General features: G+C 33.6%; 1 protein-coding gene across 1 annotated transcript; it reads right to left on the bottom strand.

The window, feature by feature from the left end:
• Positions 1–3,846: 3,846 nt before the first annotated feature.
• LOC149909503 (homeobox protein B-H1-like) lies at positions 3,847–22,976 on the bottom strand. Its single transcript, XM_090119508.1, has 4 exons — positions 22,495–22,976; positions 12,899–13,127; positions 5,101–5,325; positions 3,847–4,901 (listed from the first exon to the last, which is right to left on the bottom strand). The coding sequence occupies exons 1-4, from the start codon at positions 22,631–22,633 to the stop codon at positions 4,655–4,657; spliced, it is 840 nt and encodes a 279-aa protein (XP_089975634.1). The 5' UTR covers positions 22,634–22,976; the 3' UTR covers positions 3,847–4,654.
• Between the last annotated feature and the right edge of the window lie 28 nt (positions 22,977–23,004).

Raw genomic sequence — 23,004 nt, 5'->3', positions numbered from 1 at the left:
TTCGACAACTATTCTTTTTACATAATTTAAATGCTGTTTAAGGTTTATAGTATCACTGTAATAAACCAGTACAGTCACCTCGAGAAGTAATAGCTTCGGACACTCATAATTCCGACGCCCAAAACACTTGCAAAAGATGAAAGATAAAGTTAAGTACGTTCTCGTGTTTAAACTTACGCTTTTTGTACATTATTCAGCCGAGTCCCCTCCTCACCTCACAGAGGTATATCGGCCACAGACTGAACACAATATTAGATTAAACTATACCTGTGTCGGTTTTATACTATATGTAGGGTAAGGTTGCTCATGTCGTACCACGGCGTTAGTCGTACCCCACCAATATCTCGTCTGATACCATTGAATTGGGCCATCGAGTGTTGTTAACGTGAACTATTTAGTCGCGCGAGCAAGCGTAAACAAGTGGTCAGGCGGTCGGCTTCGTGCAGCGAAAATAATTCAAAAAGTAAGTTTTTTATCACTTTTCATGTAAAATTAACGACTCATTCATAAGCTTTTTACGGCAGGAATGTTATCTTTATATTTTGTCTTTGTTTACAACGATTTTTAATGCATATCTGTCAATCGTTTGTGCATACTCAAACAGGAGAAAATTTTTAGGTTGTGTTAGTAATTTTATTTTTCAACCTCAAAGATAAGTATGCTTAAGTCGTACCTGTTAAAAATTCTTTACTCGTACTTCTATTTAGGTCTAAGATTTTGTTATTCACTAAAATAATTACCAAATAATATGCTTAAGTTAATCTCAGACTGAATTATTTGTAATTTTAACTTACTTAAAATTGATCTCTTATTATTAAGAATTTTTCTATATAGTTTATTATATCTTCACTAAAGTGTATTTTCTAAGTACGACTTAGGCTGTATGTGGTACGAATTAGGCAACTAGGCGCCTTAATCGTACCGAAGGTATGTTTTTGAAAAACGATAAAATTTATATTTTAATATTAACAATGTAAGTTTCTGTGATTTTTTAATAATAGACAACTAAATAAAGATTCAGTAAATGTGGATTATTTTGTATTATTTCAATTGTCGTGAATATTATAGCATAATTTCCTTAGGGGGTACGACTTGAGCAACCTTACCCTAATTATTCTCTCAGCATAAGATAATTTTAACCTCTAAATCCAGTATGTACCAGATTATGTAGGTTCATATACAGATTCTAATTAAAGAATCTTAAAACCAAAACAACGAGAGAAATAGTTAAAAAATTCATAAATTATTTATGTAGATAATATTATTTCAACAGTGGGAATATAATGAGAAAAATAACACGCCATATGGTTAAAAGCTCTATCTACAAATTATTCAACTAAAGATCGCTTTTTAAAATAATTTGAAATAATGTCAAGTAAAAATATTTAATAAGAGTATAAGCAACCTAAAATAGATTAAAAGTTCAAAGGCTATTTGAACGAAGCAGAAATTAAAGGTGCCAAGAAATCAAGAATTAGGTACTCAAGCGTAACTTTTTGTTTGTTAATAAATTTCATTCGGTTTTTGTCGTGGTAGCTTGCTGTGGGAGTCCTATATCGATAAGACACGCAATAGTTTGTAAAGGCGATTCCAGAAAACGGTCGTTTTGCGATAAAATCAGCATGGTCAGCATGAGAGGGGAAGGAAGCGGGCCCGGGGGGTTGTTAATTGCTCCGTTTTGTGAACACGGCAGTGGCGTGCTCGCGAAGTAATCAGCGGTCGCTGACTGATTGCTTTTTAAATAGGTTTTATGCCCGCTAAAAATGTTTCAAGGGAAATCAAAGAAAGCCCTTCGAAGTTCGTGCGATACGATTGTTGGTTAGGAAAATTTTTATGAGCGCCCGCCTGATGACTGCCGGTCCGTGACGGAATAACATTAAGTCAAAATAAGCATCAGCAAACATTTGTGGGGAGCATTTTTACTTTACATGCTTATTGTTTTAAGAATTATCTGTAAAAATTGGACTCTAAATTCATAATAGTACATCATAAATTCATTTAACATTCATTTATTAACAAATCGTGAATGCAGCTAATTATCCCAAAATCTTACATCATTGAATTTCTTTATAATTTCTAAGTGATTACCCGCTTAGAGCTATCGGACACAGTTATTATGGCCGTTTTTGCAACAATGTTGTTCGTTACATAGTAGCAAATACACGTCATATAGATTGCTATACGATTATTAACTTTTAAACAATTTAACTGATTGCGTCTTTATGACATAAAAACAGTTATTTTTTATGAGATTTTCTTTTCTTACGTAATAACTGATAGGTATAGGTATATATTTTCAGATTTCTGGATACAAAACTCTTAAATAATGTTACATAGGTACGTATCATTTTAGTTTAGAGGGTTCATTTTACAGTATTTTAACTTCAGGTAGAATTAAATATCAATACAGTACAGCGTAGTAACTATTTAGTTCTCCGATGTGTACAATATGGAGGGATATTCAACAGGAGAGTGAACGGGTACATTCTAGAGAAGCGAGCTCATCTCGAGATCGTGGCCAAGCTTAGTATCTAATCTGTGGCCAAGCGCTTCCGTTGTAGACAAAAAACTCAATAATAAATATAAAAGTAGTAGAATAGAAAGGCAGAGATGATACAACGCTGCAGAATGTCATCCAGTGGCTCCTTTGTTAATAAGTAGGTACCTAATAAGCGAATAAATAGAAACTTTATGTTTTAAGTTGTGTAATGTATTTAAATAAAATGACTTCAATTAATATGTTGCATTTTACTGATCTACTATTATCAATTATGAAGTTTAACAGGGAATTGTTTTGTGATAATAGGTTCTTATATATAAAAATGAATCGCAAAATGTGTTGGTAAGCGCATAACTCGAGAACGGCTGAACCGATTTCGATAATTCTTTTTTTATTATATTCCTTGAAGTACGAGGATGGTTTTTATGTAGAGAAAACGTAAATATGTACCACGGGCGAAGCCGGGGCGGACCGCTAGTAGGTAATAATTGTCGCTCTGAAATCTTCTTGTTCTTCTGTATGTTCTTGTATACATATTTCCTGGTAATTAGAATAGTGTTATTAGAAATAATATTGGTAGGATTGTAACGGATAATTAAACATCTCTTCATAAAAAAAATCGAGTTCGCATCCATATAGGTGGAGCTAATGCTAGAGCATTAGTTAATCCAGATGAAAATTCTAGTATTTTTGACGTGAAACTTTGGGCGCGTTGAGAGTAAAATTTCATTTATTTGTTAATCCAAAGGCACCCCCCCACACATTGTAGCACTGCAGTTTGTGTTCTTCGCTCGCTAATCGCTATGCGTAGCGCGTTCGCTCGTTTGCAATCCTCTGACATAACAACGTAGGTAAGTTAAATGATCATCGTATGCGTACACAAACGTATGTCACAGCAGACGGGGGAAGCATTGCGAATGGAGATACTACACACAATTGAACACGCACATATTAGCCTAGTGTGAGGTGGCGTGACTGGTCGGAGTTAGAGCGCACATTACCGAGCCTCGGTATTTGTTACAACTGCTAACTGCCTAAATGGATTGAAAGCATACAACGATCTCTTTATGGTATAATTGGAATATTTTATACATTACTTGTGTTTCCGTGATTGCATATTTATCAGCTATTCAGAATCGCAGGGTGGGCTAAATTATTAAATAATAGTTCATGGCCTAATCGGAAATTACTCTAAATTAGCATAATAATGTAAGAACAAAATGGCATGGATATTTTTTAGGTTTTTTTTAACTAGATATCATTATACTTTAGAATTGTTTACCTACAAGGTATCAAGTTTTTCCATTGACTTAGAAAGTTGGTCGGTAAATAAAAGAAACAAAAAGTTAATTGACAACATTTTAATTACAAAACACCACAAATCTATTGGACATCTCGGATTGCTTAAGTACATTGCCATATTTCTATAATAGCTTTAGATACAACATAACTAAATTAAACGTTTTAGTTGTGTATTTAATACTAACAATACATACATTATCATATTTATACATATACTATACACATTTGTTGTATTTATGGGTTAGCTTTATTTGTTTAAAGTTCTTAAAGAATCATTGCCAATTAATGTAAACAATAGATATTTTAAATAAATAAGTTTTAGTTGTAACAGTAAAGCTAAATTTTGTTAAACCATAGGTTTTTATACGAAACTCAAGTAAGTACAGCACGAATATATAATAATTATACTCTTGGAGCCAAAAAAATAAGTTACGAAGAAGTGTTACAGTGAACCAATAAGCGAATAATATTGCAGCATAAGTAAAATAAATAGAGAAATAGTTCTCATTTATATTTTGAATCTCCAGTTTAATACAATCGTAAACTAAGTGGTTTAATCTCTATCTGTTTTAATATCTAATAAACGACATCAATATATAATACATATCACTTAAATCTATTTGAAACTGAGCTTATAATATCACAAAATCATTATGGACAAGCAACGTCCCACGCGCCGACTTCACAAAGGCAATACTGTAAATCAATACAAGTGCCGCAAAAGTCTCATAAAAACCGGGGCACTACGCAACGATCGAATTTTGTTCCTCAAACTTGATGCACTGATACGTCTTCACTGGCGAGATAGTCACTTGAAAGTTTTCAATCACATTTTTGCGCGATAAACGTCCATTACACGTGAATTGTTTCATCGTCGTCTTCGTCGTCGGAGCGTCGTTCTAAGGACGGCTCTCGAGGGGACCTGGGGGGAGGAGCTGGGCTTCCCGGGTCGACGTCTGGTGAGGGGGTGCGGCGGGCTTGCGCGTAGTAGCCCAGCGCGCCGAGCCCTGGGGCCCCCAACGAACCGAGGTGTGCTGACGGGCCCGGGAGCCCCAGACCCAGCGGAGGAACGCCGCCTAGTGGCGCACCGGGGTATAACCTGTTAATAAATAATAATTCATTAGTTTATGTTGGCAAGATTTTTCTCTTTAAAACACTTATTAACTATGGTACTGTTAATAAGCTATTACATTTCAAGGATTGAGTTAAAATCCTACTATTTATATTTCTTATTAGGAATATTCAGGAATAAATTCAAGAAACACGACAATTAAGCCTGATTTATTGGTTTATCTTACCTATACGGTAAAGGTTTCTGCAGCGTGTTGGCAGATGCTGACGCCGCAGCCGCCGCTGTAGCGGCAGCTTGTCTATAGTACAGGTCGGCAGCGGCGGGCGCGGGCTGCGCGGGGTACGCCGGCACGCCCGCCCAGTAGCCACCGTACAACCGCTGGAACGCTGCGTAGTTGCCGGCCTCGGCTAGCAACTCCAACCCCACTGCCGTTTGCCGCTTCCATTTCGTCCTGTTTGACAAGAAATTAAACATTGTAACGTACACATTTGCAACATCGGACATACTTAATTGATCGTTAATGTGAGAGTTGAAGGCTTTCAAATTGTTTCACGCATACCTAACTATGATGTTTTTGACCCAGATAATACTTTGTAACGCAAAATCAAGTTATATGTAATTGTAGTTTTGATTTTAATTGATCCATAATTAATAATTGCCATCAAGCATTTTTCAAACGAAGATAGTTGCATCAAGTTTAAAAAATCATGAAATAGATTTTTTGCAAACGCAATTTGTATAACGCACTCTGCGTTACCGGATATATTAAAGTCAAACGAACCGTGTAAAACGTGTACGGATCATTTAAGAATACAACTAATAGGAACAGATATGCGTAATAGAAGAAATAACAGAAAGGATTCACACACTGCAAACTCAAATTGAGTTTAAAATTATTTCAACATCGTCCATATACCCTTAAAGCAATAAATTACTAACCCTACACAGATCCGTGACCCCAATCGTCATCAAATTTGTCACAGGCCACTCCAGAATACAAAGAAGACGCCACAATGAGACGAGTAATAAAAAATAAATAAATAAAATAATAAATTTGACAAAACGTCTTGAACACTCATATCATCGGCGAAGCGTGGTCGAGTGCTTTAATTTGATTTATATATGATTCGCTCGGAAAGGGTGAATTCGTATAAATTACCCGATATTACCGCTGGGGATGCGGTTTTTATTTTTTAATGTTCTCAAGCGGCAATATCGGCGAAAGTTTCAATGTTCAGAAGATGGATAAAGGCAAACACGATTCATCAAGTTTTATTACTAAGAAACCAAATGAAGCGTTTAACTCAATGATTCGTGGATTTATCTACGCATTAGAATACTTTATCTCGATTTATCTTCGATATTTCTGCTTCGCGACTTTAAGTTTGCTTACTGTTATGTTATCTTATTTAAATAAGACCATTGACTTTGTAATTTCTTGGTCCTAATACAATTTTTATAGTCTTTTGACAATTTATTTAGTTTTGTTTCAAAAAATTATTATACTTACTGCTATTTTGATGGTAATATTGTGATAGTATTGCATTGAATAGGCTTATAGGTAAACAAAAAATTCTTTTTTGATTACTGCTATCTCTGGGAGGAGATTTAATCACAAAACTTATTTAATTACCTATTTTGCGTTTGAAAGGTTAGCAAAACTTTTTTATGCTGTTGTACTACTATTATTCGGAAAACAAATTAAAGCGTAGTTCCCCTGTACACTGAAATTTAATTTCGTCCTCCAGTTGTCGATTAGTTCCGAAGTGGTTTGTTATTGTCATCGAGTGAGGTTTTTATTAATTCGTAGGGAGTCATTGCCGTGCGCATTATCATCGTGAATTATTATTAGGGATGATTCCATTGTCATAAGTTGTGGGGTTGCGGTTGTCAGAAGACGCTTCACTGGTTACCTCGTTAATTAATATCTCTAAATGCATCATTTAATTTTATTAAATGTAAATGGGGAGAGTTCATATTCACTTGTACGTATAATATGTATTTTAAATTAATTTCATCTAATAAATAATAATATTAATCAAACGCTCGTGGGTTGGGAAGCATAATTTGTTTTTTAACGAACATTACGCACATGAATGTCTATAATTAATTGTTTTTCTAATATAATCATGTAGTGTATACGATTAACTTTATTAATTGATGTTGAATTAATTTTAATAACTGTGTAATGTGTTTTTTGTCAAACAATTAATGTACCTACTACGGAACATGCAATACCCGCTAAGGAACTCGATACATAAAACATTTATTTTATTTTTACTTATTACCGTTCATTATAATTATCAGTAGCTGACATTTGATCGATAGAAAGCGTCTCGGACCCCATTAATCATGTGTTATGACGGGTTATTCCGAAGAGCGAACACTCAAGAGCACTTATTTAATTGTCAAGTGTTGAATAAGAGGCAATCTGCTCAGTGACACTATTCTTTTTATATCGCCGCGGGTTACGAACAAAAGCTCTCGAGCACATTAATTCGCCCAACCGTCTCAAGATATCTCAACAGACAATATTTCTCTCTTTCCCACTTGAGACACGAGATTCGAGAGCAAGATTATCCTTCTCTCTTCAACGTGGCCCCGGCGGAGTCTGAGTACGCTCCGCCCAGTGGTTTAGTGATTTGATGCTGCGTGAACTGATTCAATTGTTGTCCGTGGAAACACACCCTAAAACGCGCCTTAACAACTCATGTTAAAGACGAAAATCGTCCGGTAAAACGTTCTCGCTTACGACCTCTTAAGAGGGAGTTGTTTATCTCGATTTGAGTTTTTCGACGACGTGATGCGAATTCGGTTTATACACCAAACAAACAAGGAATACATTCATCGATCTGAAACGTTTGCGTTACACTTAAGCCCCTTTAGTATTTGGGCGTCGCGTCGGGCCCAATTTGAGCTTTATTCGAACGTTATTTATACGCTGCTTGGAAAGTTTCAGAGACAGTACGAGTGTTCTTTGGGGAATTGTATAGTTAAAGTGCCTGAATAGTTACTGTGGTATATCATTTATATATACATATTCGAATTCGGTCTCACAAACAGTTTTACTAAAATGTATTGTGAAAAAGTTCTCTATTGAGATCGTAAAGTTAATTCGGACTCAATTCAGCATTCCCAAACATGTGAATCAGAATCCAAACTTAGAACTGGCAAATTACAAACTACGAAAGGATCGAAATCCGCTATTAAAATTCGGCCAAATCTAAAATGGCATTCGCAATATGATGATTAGCTTCTAAATGATAAGCCGAGCGACCTCAGCGTCCTTGTTCGATTCCCGTGTCTCTGGCGGGTGTAATTTGGAAGGGTTCGCTATAAACGATTAGTCCGATTCTTGGTAGCTACCCGCAGAGCCTACACATTATGTCATTAGGAACGTGTGGTCACACGGATGCCGTTTTACAATTATATTATAAAAATAATATTTTCTCGTTACAAAGCACTGACAAGGGAATGGAAGAAATATTAACTTTGTTCTTGTGAGCTCGTTTTCACCACATACATTGTATAGTATATTACCCGTAATTGTGCGAACAATTTTTTTACTGTATCCTCATTTTGAAGGTAATATGCAAAATACTTCGACCTCATTTGCGAATTACGGGTAAATATTTGTCTTATTATAGATATAATCTAGGTATATTATCCTTTTTCGTGCGGGTGTCATGTACCTAAAGATTATTAGTCATAGAAAATTGAAGCTTAATTCGATTTTTTTTCGCAATTTTCCTCCTTTTCCAAGTTAGTTATCTGATAAGGATATAAAATAAAAACTTTAACAGGATCGTTTCATTCTAGGTTTGTTATCAAACTTCAAAATTAAACCAGCATATAAAGGTTGAAGTGGATAAGAAATTGACAAATTTCGACCAGCCTTTAGATAAGAATATTTACAAGGGTAACCACTACACAATATAAAAATTGAGAGGAGATTATTTCCGAATAAGTTACCATAAAAGGAACATTGCAAAAAATTAATCGCCAAGCCTTATCATGCTCTACACAAATTATATTTGTTTAAAATTAAGACTTTAATAAGCTTAATGTTCTCATTTGATTCGGTCAGGTATAATATCGTTTATTCTCCATATGGTTATGAATAAAGTACTAATTTACGTTATTACATATCGTGCTAAGACGTAATAGCCAGCAAATGACTGTTGTCCTTGTATAGTCAAGTCTGACAAAAAATGTAATTGTTCCCCGTAATCGTTGTTACGACTTAAAACAGATATTTAATTTTCTTGGAAACATTTTTTATTGATTTACCCGTTAAAACTGGTATGTTTAATTTGTGTTATTGTAAAACATATATTTAATTAAGAATACAATTAAGTTTTTCACGTTAAGTACGTAATTAATGTAAAAACGTGTCTAGTTTGGCGGATAATTAAAAGGTCGGTAGACGCTAGGTCCAGACATCCTGGTTTTGCATACTGTGTGTATGAGAGTTTTAGAGCTAACAATGAACACTTCCATCATTTAAAAACGAGACGTTGTAACAACTTAATCGCTATAAATATCGCCAAGTAACGTTTGCAAATTAGGCATCCTAAAAGCAAATATAAAAAGCGGACCCAAAATAAAGCAAATATCATCGGTTGCATGCAAGGATGCATGTCATATACAATATGCAGATGTGTCAAGATGCGTCATTAAGTAATGATCGTGGATTACATACCGACGTCGACTAAACGCCGATAAACGCTTTAACGTCGACGGCCCCCGGCCTATTATAAATTTATGGCTGGTCAGTGGTCACTCGTAAAATGATTTAGGTCTTGATTATTCAGACGCGGAGCTTAGCGGTCACAACCATAATAGATTTTACACCGAATTACGCACCTGTTGAATCGAATCTTATCAATTTTGATAATGTAGAGTTAACGGCAATGTAGAGCTCCAGAAAAGGGTGGATCGCCAAAGATGACGTTATATTTAGAAGTATAATTTCAGTTTAACGAAGACTTCATTACCATCGAATACTTCATTTCATACGGAGCTTTCAAAAAATGTTTAAGAATTTTTTTTTTTTAATTAAAATATGAAGGCTGACATCCTTGATGCCCATTTTTATTATCTTTTATTTCAAATAAGAAAAGTAGAAAGATTTGAAGTACTTGCCCCAAAAGAAGTTGCTAATGAAAAGGTATGCTACCAAATACATTAATAGAAAAAGACTAGATATTCAGAATGTATATCAGACGGATATACACATAGAAGGTTCTTCAGACATTATATAAGCCTAATGAATAGGTTCACCTTCTTTAAGTCCCCGTTAAGTATTATAAACGAAGCCTTAGAATCAGCTCCGTATTATACTATTCAAGTATCTTTGTAATTCTAAACATGTTGGCAGTATTTGCATTATGTCTAAAGCGATTATAGTGCTAACTGGTAGTGCTTATGATTTCATTTTACGAGGATATTTTAAAAATATTCATATTGTAGGTATATAATATTATTGATATATAAAGTAATGAAAATGTAATTTAACGAAAATTTCCCATTGAAAACTTTTTATTCAATCATATATGTATTTACACAAATCTTCAAACCGTCATTACATTTTCCGTATCCACCATTTTTTGTATCGTCCAAAAACGTATTACACGGCTGTTCCGCAAAAAGTTCCCAAACAAATGCATATAATACAGAACAGTTTGAAACAATTAAGCAAACAAAATGTATTGTAAAGTATCAATTTAGTAGTAGATGGGAGCATAGTAGATATCTAATAAATGGGCTGACGGCGCCGGCGCGGCCGTGACTTGCAAGCTTCTTGTATACGTGGTCAAATGCCGACGTTGATTCACAGTTCACAAGTATTCATCCCGAACCGCTATCCTAATCCTAGCCTTGCTTTGGGTTAACGTTGATATGTCGAAATTTGCATGAATATGTAGATTTTTTTTCCTTTTTGTCGTGTAGAACGTTTTTCGAGTAGTTGGTTACCTACGATGTATCGTTAAAGTTAAGGCAACCCCGGTAAATAATATTTGAATGCAATTATTTTTTTTATAATTTATTCCCGTTAATATTTAAACAAAATAAAAATTAATGAGTTCCTCTTATAAATTATTTATAACGAAACATACTAATAATAATATGATCGATTACCTACTTAGTTAATAATAAGGTACTTTTTTTATAGACCTATACTTATCCTAAGCTCTCTTATTATATAGTTGTTATGAATATTTGCACTGATGATAAAAAATGGTACAACGTATGGCGTATACGTTGCTTCATTATTTATTTACTAAAGTACAAACTTTCTATTAAACAGAAGAGAATGACCGCACACAAAAGCTATTACATCCTTCAATTAACTCCGATTTCACACCCTTTCACGAACCGAAAAATCGAAGCCCAAACATTAGTTTAACCGAAATTATAGAAAACCAACAAAAACCGGCGCAAAAAGTCGAACGATTGAAAAAGCTCTAGACTGGGCGGACGACAATCGATGTGTGCGGCGGCGCGGGCGCCTGTACAAAGCTCAGTCTTAGTGACACTATAATATAGATTTACTGTATTTAAATACATACCTACATTTTAAATTTTATATATCAAAACTCACCTTGTTCAGTTCACAAAAATATCATAATAAACTATCTACTCGTATTAAAGGAAGATTAATTTGGATACAAGAACAAATTCATTTTAAAATATCCAAGGAATGTAGGTAGGTATTCTAGACAACTATTCTGAAAATATCAGACTACATTTCAACGCTAAAAGTATTATTAGTAAACAATTATCTCGAAGTCTTTAATCAAACTAATACACCGTTACAAAAAATACTCCTCATGCAGCTAAATGTAGTGAGGTAGTCGTTTTTTTAAGCGATTGTAGTTTTTGTAGAACATTTTCAAAGGTAACACGGTCGGTGGCAGTTAAAGCCCTAATTATTAACGTTTGTTTTTGAAATCACCGCTGCAGGTACAATGGAATGAAACTTGTTTAAAATTATTCAGTTGTCTAATAATCATTAATTATATACAAAAAATTGGCTAATGCCTTCGGCTGTATTTCGATATATCCTCGTAAATTATGATTTTAATAATTTATGAAAATCAATCTATTAACTTGAGTATTACAATTAGATACCTACCTAATGGTGGTTAATTATTGCGTTTAAATAAAATCATTTTGTATTAGTTTCATTTTTATTTATTTGATTAAAATAATTTTAGTTTTTTATAATTCATTTTTTCGTTATTTTAATTTATGATTTTATGCACTTTGCACTTGCTAATTAGCATGTTAAATCGTTATAATATATTATAAATTAGAAGTAGATTTAAAATAATTCATTAAAACGAAGAATAACAACTCGACATTACCACTGACTCAGCGTTTTATTACCTAGTCCCACAAATCTTTCAGATGCAAAGTAGAATTATTGTTAATAAAATACATGGAAATTATACGTTATTTAATTCATATAGCTGTGTAAGAATCATATTAAATTCGCTTTAAAAAAATATTACGTTACCATATCGACGCATGAGACGTAGAAGAATCTTGTTTTCAATTATTTTACTGAATAAGTGAATGAGTAACGTACACAGCTGATGTTTTATTTGGTACAAAATTAAAAAGGGTTAATTAAATTAATTTTCTAGAGCATCACTTCATTCGATTATAAATCCAAAACAATATTATTTCAACATTTTGAAAAGCATTTGGCCCTAGCGAATTCAGTTGTTTTAGAAACGTATAAGAATCATCGGTTTGCTATAATCTATGTTCACCTATAAAATAATATCTAATTGTAAGTCTATCGAAATATTTTTAAATTATGGACTATGGCAGCAATGGGTAGGTATTCTACATAATTACGTTCTTTACATGCAACTATGTATTGTTTTTAAGATCCATATATTATATGTAGATATCACATAAAGGTATCTACACCTAGCCTAAAAATTAGAAATAGGATAATACGTTTTATATTTATCAATACAATTTAGCATTATATCTAACTTTAATCTTACCTTCTATTTTGGTACCAAGTCTTGACTTGCGTATCTGTGAGCCCTAATTTCGCGGCCAACTCCATCCGATCCTGAACACTAAGGTACTTCTGTCTCTCAAATGACTTCTCTAACGTTTGTAACTGGTGATCTGTGAATGCTGTTCTTGCTTTTCTCTGTTTCTTTGCTAATCCTGAAGAATCACCACCGCAACTTTTACTTGATACATCGTCTGAGTCGTCTTTCACTCCTGTAACAAGAGAAATATATAAATTATGACGATTGAATAAGTAGGTATGTAGGTATCCATATTCCCTAGTAAATAGGTACACATGTGTACCTATACTCGTGTTGTGTCTCTATGTCCATGTTTTTTAAAGATATACCTTTGAACAATGTAAAACAATTTTACTTTCCTCGTGAATGAAAAGCGAATCTTTTAAATATATTTAAAGTCCTAAAATTATTCGATTCAAAAGGCATTTTGTAGAGAATAGAACTGTCTGAAACTTACATTTTGCGAATATTGACGTTCAAATTGGTATTTAATACTAAGATAATTAAAAATCACAGAGACCGAAACGATCAATAGGCTAAGTCTCCATTACAAGATTTCACGATACAAAAGTAAAGCCATTTACATATGAAAATATAATCTAGCAAACAAAAGACTAAGAATAAGAAATGCGACTTCTTAAGCATGGTTAAACGTGTAAGCCGAAGCTTTGTAACTCAAGCTGTAACTAGTTGGAGGCCTCGAAGCCGCGCCTGTGGGGCTTCTTGCGGTCCCCCGCATTTCCTTCCACAAGCTTGTCTCGCAAGTATTCGCTGTACTTTTACTTGGAGTTTATTCAATTATAAATCTTAGATAGCGGATAATGTTTATTGAATATGAGGTGCGTTTTGAATGTCATGAATGTATAGATGAGTGACCTCCTACATTGAAACTTAGATGTGTTCGCATAATTTTTGAAAAATAAGTTTTATGAAAAATATACAAATATTTTGAGGTAGGTATATAAATAAAAAATTATTTAGTTCCAAAATTGCGTTTAAAGTTATTAAAATTAGGACAACATTAAATTTTAAACCCTTTATAATTTGCTTTAGAGCCGATTTTTCAATGCTTGGATAAAACTTATTCGTCGAATAATGTATAAAACTACCATTTTAAAAACGTATTCTAATTGCCCGTATTTGACAGTTTACGTGACATTTTAATGTTATCGTGTAATACTTTATTGGACGGATAAGTTTTATCCAAGCATTGAAAAATCGGCCCTAATAGATAATAAAAAACTGGCTGTCAATTGAATTTCACATGTTGCAATATCTACAAAACGAAGAAAATTCAACAAGCCTTAACAACCAATAAATACATCATAATAAAAAAACAGTTATCATAAAACACAAATATCGCAATTGCATAACGCAATTATGACGTTTCGCATGTTAAACAGTCGTAAACCTTTAAGTAATAAAAGATTAAATAAAAAGAAAAAGTGTCACTTGAAGTAAATCGTTACAAGTAACAAAGGATTATGAGCACAACGCGTGGGGAATTAGCGCAACCATGTGAAGAGGTTGCGGTTTGCCACCCAGGCACTACCTACTGCATATTAGGGTTGTAACGGAGGCCTACTTAGCGGAGGCGGAGGCGGATGCGGAGGTGAAGAGGTTCGCCTCCGCGGATGCGGAGGTTAACGGAGGCGGAGGCGGAGGTGAAATTTGTTGGGAAAATTTATAATTATCGTCTACTTCTACAAAGTACTGCCAAATTTCACTAGTTTTCGGCTTCATCACGTTATTTAAATAACAATAACTAATAGTTACGCACAAAATTACTTAAAACAATCACGGCTCAATTGCAACTACGCGGTACCGAACGCTTTGACAAGTTGATTCCTGTTATTCATTCAATCACACTCCCACCACCCGCTTGGCCGTGTTCCCGCGGCTTTAGCAAACTCTCGACCTCAACCATTTCACTTGAAAGCACGCAGTTTGTGATCGTAAATGAACTTCCGATATGACTCCGCATAAATTTTGCGGAGGCGGATGCGGAGGCGGAGGTTAAATTCTTTGCGGAAGTTCCGCAGTAACGGAGGCGGAGGCGGAGTTCCGTTACAACCCTACTGCATATTAATACGGTGACATACGAGAATATCATTATATTTGCGTTCGCCGTTCACTAATTAGATAAGTGTTTATAGACTTCGAATAGATTATAAACTGTACAAATATTAAGGATAGACGGTTAAACTGTTTACTTTGTTTACCTACACTCGACATGAACACCGTAAAATTGAACTTTATAAAGGGTTTAAATTTTATTCTTATCTACAAAGCTGTTTTTAAATTAATTAGAGTTATAATTAATGATATTTACAATGTTTATTGTAGATAAAACCTCTGAATACATTAATTGCATATTACTTATAGGTATATACATTTACAGGTTTTTGAACCCTAAAAGGATATTTTTTTTCATTAGCGTTTGTAATTAAGGGATTTAATATTAAAAGTAAGATAAGTCATAAGATATAGATACAAGCAAGAGAAACCGGGTTACTTGTATTAAATCACCGCGCCCCAAAACGTGACGATAATTTGGCGTGATTGACGTACATATTTTATGCTTCTCATTAAAATATTGTGTATCTATGTTCGAGTTTTTTTATGTTTAATCTAATTAGAAAACTTCAACATATCTATCACCTACACTTATATCTAAATTACTTATGACAACCCAGAAGATACTATTTACCACTTCAATTTAATTGCTTGTTTGTTTCCTCGTATCGCAGCATGAAAAAAACAATTTTTCGACATAAGTCTCCCTATACGTGGGAAAGATTTATTTTTTACGTATTTTCGCATCATGCAATGTTATTGTTGAGTTCAATGTATCGTTCTTTTGCGATTGTTTTTCAATATAGGTAGCCGCTTCTACTAGCAAGCGCTGGCGATTTTTCAACGACCCTTTACTTTGTAATGCCGTGTGTAATTATGAGGCGAACGAGGCCCATTAGGGTCCACTGCCGTTAATTTATTATAATAAGGCCCAACTGCCGACTGAGTTTGTTCGACCGTGAAAATTATTATCATTAGTGGGCAATAATGTGGCTACGTGAGCAAACGTCAAGTCGCTATTACCCTTATCGGCAGGCCTTGAAACATGGGGTAGTTTGTAAAAACTGAAAGCGCACGGACAGGCCAGTTGGCACCTTAAACGATTCTTAATTGATTTAATTAATAAAGCCATATTTGGCCACAGTTCACGGTGTTTGTTCTCAAACCTGTTTAAAAATAAATACAATTTTTTTTTTTTTATTCGAGCTCTTATATTCACCGTAGTACACAAATAATAATAAAATTTCACATTCAGCCGTTTATTTTGTGTTAGTTTTTAAGAACTGATTTAATCTAATTAAATTATTTAAATGAACAATGTAAAAGTATAATATCGTCATCTAATGAACCCACCAAATTGTAATCAATAAGATTTATTTGCATATAAGATGTAATTAGAATTCGATACGATTCCTAATTAAATCTGCATAAAACCACACAAACAATCAAGGGGATACATAAATGCGATTATAATAGAGGGAGCCATTTGGTTTTATTTGTCGGTCGCTATAGCAACCATCCCACGAATCTAATAGATAAGTTAAGCCGTTAATTGAATATTAAGTTACTTACGAGCGCTTGATTGCTTTTGAGAATATTTAATTGATCAATAAACACTTTAATATGTACAAGAATTAATCTGTAGCGATTAAGGTCAGAGCAATGTGTTACCGCATACTATAAAATCACCGGTAGCCGTCGCATTACATTAAAGCCATTTCTACATTATTCTTACATTTCTTTGCCTTATCAATTTGCCAACTATTTAATTTAGTGTCGTGGAATTTATAGCAGTTTTTAACAATATTTGCGTTTGTTGCTCAAAGAAGAATGATTACACATTGATATACCTACCTAAGTTTGTATATTTTTCATTAATTGTTCATTAGAACTAATAGTGATTATTTGTAAATAACAGCTTTCTTATTATTATGAAACTATTAATTAATTTAATTAACTTTAAATGTCTGTAATTACTCTACCTACGATTTATTTGGTAGATTATTGTACCTACCTAATATAAATTAATAAAATTTAATTTATACTAGGCAACACAGGTGAAATCTTTTACAAAATGCATAGCATAGGTACATAATACATACATTATTTATTTCAATTTAACTGCAAATAAATAGCTTAAATATATAGAGATTTTTTTATGTGTGTGTCTAGGTAGGTTATATGAGCCAATGACGCCTAAAAATTGGAACAAATTTTAATGATATTTGGCATACAGGTAGATCAAATCTTGCATAATATAACAAGATAAAAATATTTCCCGCTTTTTTCTCTTATTACAATGAATGAACTCCCATGTGACGGCCATACTTATATAACTTATTGATGATAATAACTACAATTTTGGCAAAGACATTATTTTGTATCTTTATTACGCAACGCGGAGGCCTAATAAGTTACGAGACGACTTTCACGTTACCTTTTAGATCTAATTATAATTGTAATTAGGCGTCATTTTTACCTTGGCATACAATTAACCGACTACAAGGCAACGACAGTATTAAATATTTTTATAACACGTTATAAGTTATAATATTCTATTTATTACCGATTCATTGCGATATCTGCAATAGGCAGTGATAATTACGTATGACTGCATATATATAACGATATTACATATTATGAATAATATAAGTAATTGTAAATTACAAACACGGTAGGTACATAATAACCAATAAAGTATATTTTATTAATTGCATACATTGTACAAATGCTTCAAATTATATTATGATTAGCCAAGTAATAAAATCTAAGTTCACGCTTTGAATTTTTTCTATACATCATTAATTTTTATCTGTCTATAAATTTACGCCAAAACGTGCATAACACCATTATATTTTAATTGCGCAATGTAAATAAATAACGTTAAAAGAATAGCTACTTATGTGTTTTTGAATAAGTCCAATTAAATATAGTTATCTGTTAGATTTTGTTAGTTAATTAAGATTTCTTGTAAAAAACGCGTATATATTCAACACTTTAATTTAACGGGTAAATCATAAATTGCACTTTATGGCCATAAAACTGAACCGGCAGTGAGTTAGTGTAATTGTTTTATTCCGTTTACAATTCGGCTAAATACAGTAATGGTTTGCGGAAATAATTGAAGCAAAATTATATTCAAGTGAATGGTGCGGTAACGAAGGCGCTCTATCACGTATCCATAATCCACGTACTATGTAGGTATCCGTATACCACGATATAATAACATCTTACGAAATGCATGTACAAAATACATTTCTATACATTAGTTAGTATTATATATATATAAGCTTAATTCATGTATTTTGTATTTGCAAATGACATAATTTCTACGTTGAAAGTTGAAACTATCATTTTTCGTTTTGCATTGTCGTTTATGGGTTTGTATCATCTTAATTTAAATCACATTAATGTAAAATACGTATTTTGAAAGATTGTTAAGCATTTTTAAATAACACGGTTATTTCTCGTGAGAAGCTGTAAGTTTAATGAAAAAATGGCACTTTTTTTAATTTTTGAAATCATTTAATCATTGGAAAATCCTGTGTCAATTATAAATGACAAATAATATTGATATACGTAAGATTAAAACGTAAATATGAAATGGCTATGAAAAGCACTAGATCGTTTTGTGAGTGTATCGGAGTAGATATTTGTATAAAGACCCCATTACACGGTCTCTACACTTACATCCGTCCATCTCTTTGGCTTGCTTTGTGACATATTACGGATAGAATATTAAACCGTTAGATTCCAATATTTCTACGTGAAAACCATAAAATGTAACGTGGTGTATGATTACTAAAATATATTTGGGTATATAAAATATATCTTGAAATAATTGAGTAAATTATATTAAAATTATTATTAAGCTGAGCTTGTCGTCTATTATTATTACAATATGCATTGTAAGATGACTTGTTTAAAAATAGAAAATTAAAAATTCTACTCGATTTCTGCTCAAATAAAAATACTAAATTAAATCATTTTTTGTTACATTCATGACTTAACTAACGGAAAACTTAATTATTTTTCAACAAAATCGAACTGTGTGATGCCCCTACAAACATTGTACTCAAACTTTAATAAAAAAGCATCAATACAAATAAACAAACTGTAAGTAATCTTTTCAAAAAGTATTAATTCTTAAGACGGTATAAAGGCTGATACATTAAATAAATCGAACTCAATTTCACAGCTCACAACGCCTGTCAAATGCGACGTAAAGCCCCGATTGGGAGCTGTATTACGGCAGGATTCAAACTGGGCCTATTATAAAATCGTAATCTATTTATTGTCATACTAAAAAGTTTTGATTTTATCTACTTGGCGCGACGAAAGAATTGTCACCTTCCTCTCGCCCTTATCATGATGCCAAAAGTCACGTTACTATAACCGCACGGTTGAATAGGAGCTTTCTGGTTATGTGCAATAAGATTGATTTTCATTTGCATTGACAAAGCACGCAGTCGAGGAACGCTAAGCAGCTTAGCGAAGCAATGGTGCGCATTTGAGGTTAGGTTTGACGTTTCAAGTAACGAACCACTGGCTTCGTAACAGTACAGATGGACACAAAATTATTTATGTATTTAATGTAAATAATTAATTAAAAATACGCGTTTTATTTGCATTTGCAACTATATATTTAATAGGACAGATCAATAAGTACTTAGTATCACGTTTTATATTACATATATTGATATATTTGGCATGGTTTTCTCTTACTATTGCTCTAAGATAATAATTATTAATTACCTATTCTTAGTTACGTTTAGAAACATGCGTGCATCAGTCCCACATATTAATAGGAATAGTTATCATAACCACTTCTAACTAGAACCTACAATGTAATCGATTTTACTCTATGACCACGACCCTACTATTAAACGCCAGGTTAATTACTTAGTTAAATTGCCAGTAGAATTTGTATGAGCACTAATTGCCATAAATGCTGTATTTTTCACATTCTTAGTTAATGGGTTTTTTAAAATTACAATGCAAGAAGGTTTGTTTTTACAGTTGCGCGTAGAAGTTTAATTGCCGCAAACGGATGTTGAAGGCTGTAATTGGGAGGCGAGTTCGTTAGATAAGGTGTATAGTTTAATAACTATGTAACTAATATAATATGAGCGTTATGACATATATTTATATTTTGCGGTGACAATAATAACAAATCGTATAAAAATGCATTTTATTAATATAGCTTTGTTATATTTTTTTGCAACCAAATTACGTGCATGACTGTAGATTTGTGCGTAATTCTGTCCGCGGGTACACATCAACGTTGAGCTATTTAAAAATTTAAAAGGCAAACTTGGCTGACATTTGACAAAAAGCTGATTATGACGTCACTTTTTTCTGTCCACGACCCTTTCATCCAGGATTAATTTTGTACGTTTTATAAGGGCCTACTTATCTCGACGTAGTGTTAGAAACTGGTTATATTTATCGAAGCCATTATACGTTTTATTATTTAATTTATTTAACGCTTCGAGCTTATCAACTTGTCTATTAAATCGACGATGGATTAAATTATATTATATTATTTAATTTTTTTGAAAAGGTGTTCATTATTAATATAGGGCAAATCAATAAATAACTTATTATTATTTTAATTTCGGCAGAATTTAACTATGCTCACTTGCAGATGAAGATTGTAGGTAGGTAGGTATCTAATTAGGCATCACAATTCACAAGAAAATATAAGATTGAATAGTATTTGATCCAAATTATAACCAATATAAGTATTTACTAAGCTTATAATATTCGTTATAATTCAACCTAACCGCGCTTTCCTACCAACCTACAATATCAATAACCCACAATAACATTTTCTCATACGAAACAAATGAGTTCCATACCGTGTAATTAGATAAAAATCATTTGCCACTCACATTTAAAGACAAGTCACACAATATTATATATAGTTGATCGCGTTCTGACGGATCGGTGAGGGCATGGGATACATTTCGGATCGAGTTGCATCCACCTGGCGGCTGGCTCTAACCTCAGGAAGGTCACACTTCAAATATTATTTGGACGGCTTTCGGCCGAGACCAAATCAAAATACGGATTTGTAACCGTAACTAAAGTATCCGGTGTCCGCTTGTTACAATATCTTTGTATGAAACAATAACGTTAATTTGATTATATTTATTAACGCTCCAACAATATAAATGTTTAACTAAAAATTAAATTAAATTCTATTAATATTCATGTTATATTGATAGCACATAAAACAATTAAAAAAAAACTAATATTATCTAGTTTTGTGAAGCTTGTGAACAAGGAGAATTCCCTCTTTTTTAAACTTTGTGCAATAGGCAATTTAAAACAGTCATTATTAAAACAATACTGGGTTAACGGAACCCGTAATAGTTAACACGATACCAATCTGTGTTATGAAAATAAAACATAATTGAAATAAATTTACCGTTACAAATCCGTAATTATGTTACAATTAAAAATAAATAATAATCAGTTATTATATAAATTGATGGTAAATGCGAAATGAATCACAATTGGTAATTTATGCAACAACAATGTTTGAAAACGTGAGTTCTAGGGAAAAACTGTTGTAATTTGTGGCAGCTTATTGGATAACACTATACATTCTCAGCTTCCTATTGTTCAGAAGCTTCTCAGTATACTTTAAGATTAACTACTATAATATTATAGCGTGACTCCGCCGTTCCCAGTATTGTCAAGATGTCGAAGCATGACCCGATATTGTTGTAAAACAATTACACGATTATCTAGAGCTGTTATAATATATAATCGGATGAAAATTAATTTCAGAATACATAATGTTGTAACATGTGCACGTCCTTATTTGCTACGTTGATGTCTTTTGTACAGATAACTTAGGTCGTACTCTATCCGCCGGTTTCTGAATTGATTATTTGATTTTAATGTCTCAAACCATACTTTAATGCTTAAATATTATCTTGTAGCTGACATAAGTTTTTTCTCACTTTAACGAAATACATTCTTGATTCAGAAAACGGCCGTTACTGATAAAAGTTTTGTATGTAGAGTAAAAGCTTTAAAGTCTAAAATCTACTATTTATGGATTTCAAATGAAAGATAGTTAGATCTAATTTTTTTTAGGACATTATTCGAGTTCTATTCCGTAGGTAGGTACTTATGAGGGCATCCTTAGGCAATAATATATCTCCATACATTTGAGAGAAGAAATAGCTTCACTAGGTACTTATAATATAAGACAGCAATTGACAATTTGTAAATAATAAGGTAACCGAAGCAACAGCTATTTACTAGGTATACCAGAAATTGGCGAATGGTAACATATAAACAAATATAATAAACGCTGCATTTAAATCATTATTGTACAAAAACACGCTGATAGCGTGAATTAGCTACAATTTACAATCGTAATAAATTTATATGGCATAGCGTTTCACGATCACGCAAGCCGATAGAGCTATATGTAGAGAAGCGGTTAATTACAAAGTTCAGCTGACCTGGGGAATCGGTGGCGGATCTGTCGGAGTCGGAGTCCCTGTGCGCGCTGAGGTCTCTCGGCGCCGCGTCCAGGATGTCCGTGATCATGAAGCGCGTCCGGGGCGCGCGCGCGTCGCGCTCGTCGCGCTGCACCGTCATCGCCACGGCGGCGCCGGCGGGCCCTCCGCCTGCCTCAGCCCCTACCGCATCCAGCGCACGCGACCGCCACCACCCCTGCACCGCGACCTCGCTAGCCAGCTTTGACTCTTCCACGTCACCGCGCGAACATCACGATCTAACCAAATCCAAATTGATCGATTTCGCACACAACAGAATCCTGAGCACCGGGTCAGTTCTCTATATGTACGGCAGCTTTGATACACTAAGTTCACAGGATAACACGTCAAGTCCGGCGAGGTTTCGATCACGTTGCGCGTGAGCACGGAGCATGAGCGCACGTTGAGCTAGCGCAAAAGACGGCGAGCGACTGAGCGAGGTGGCGCGGCGCGGCAGGAGGCGGCGCCGGCCAA

This window comes from Colias eurytheme, chromosome 3 (assembly GCF_061535395.1).
Source record: "Colias eurytheme isolate Ceu_HAF_F1 chromosome 3, ilColEury1 Martin Lab GWU primary, whole genome shotgun sequence".
Lineage (NCBI taxonomy): Eukaryota > Metazoa > Arthropoda > Insecta > Lepidoptera > Pieridae > Colias > Colias eurytheme.
Note: the sequence above shows the minus strand (reverse complement) of the source record. Positions and strands in the feature narration are given on the sequence as shown.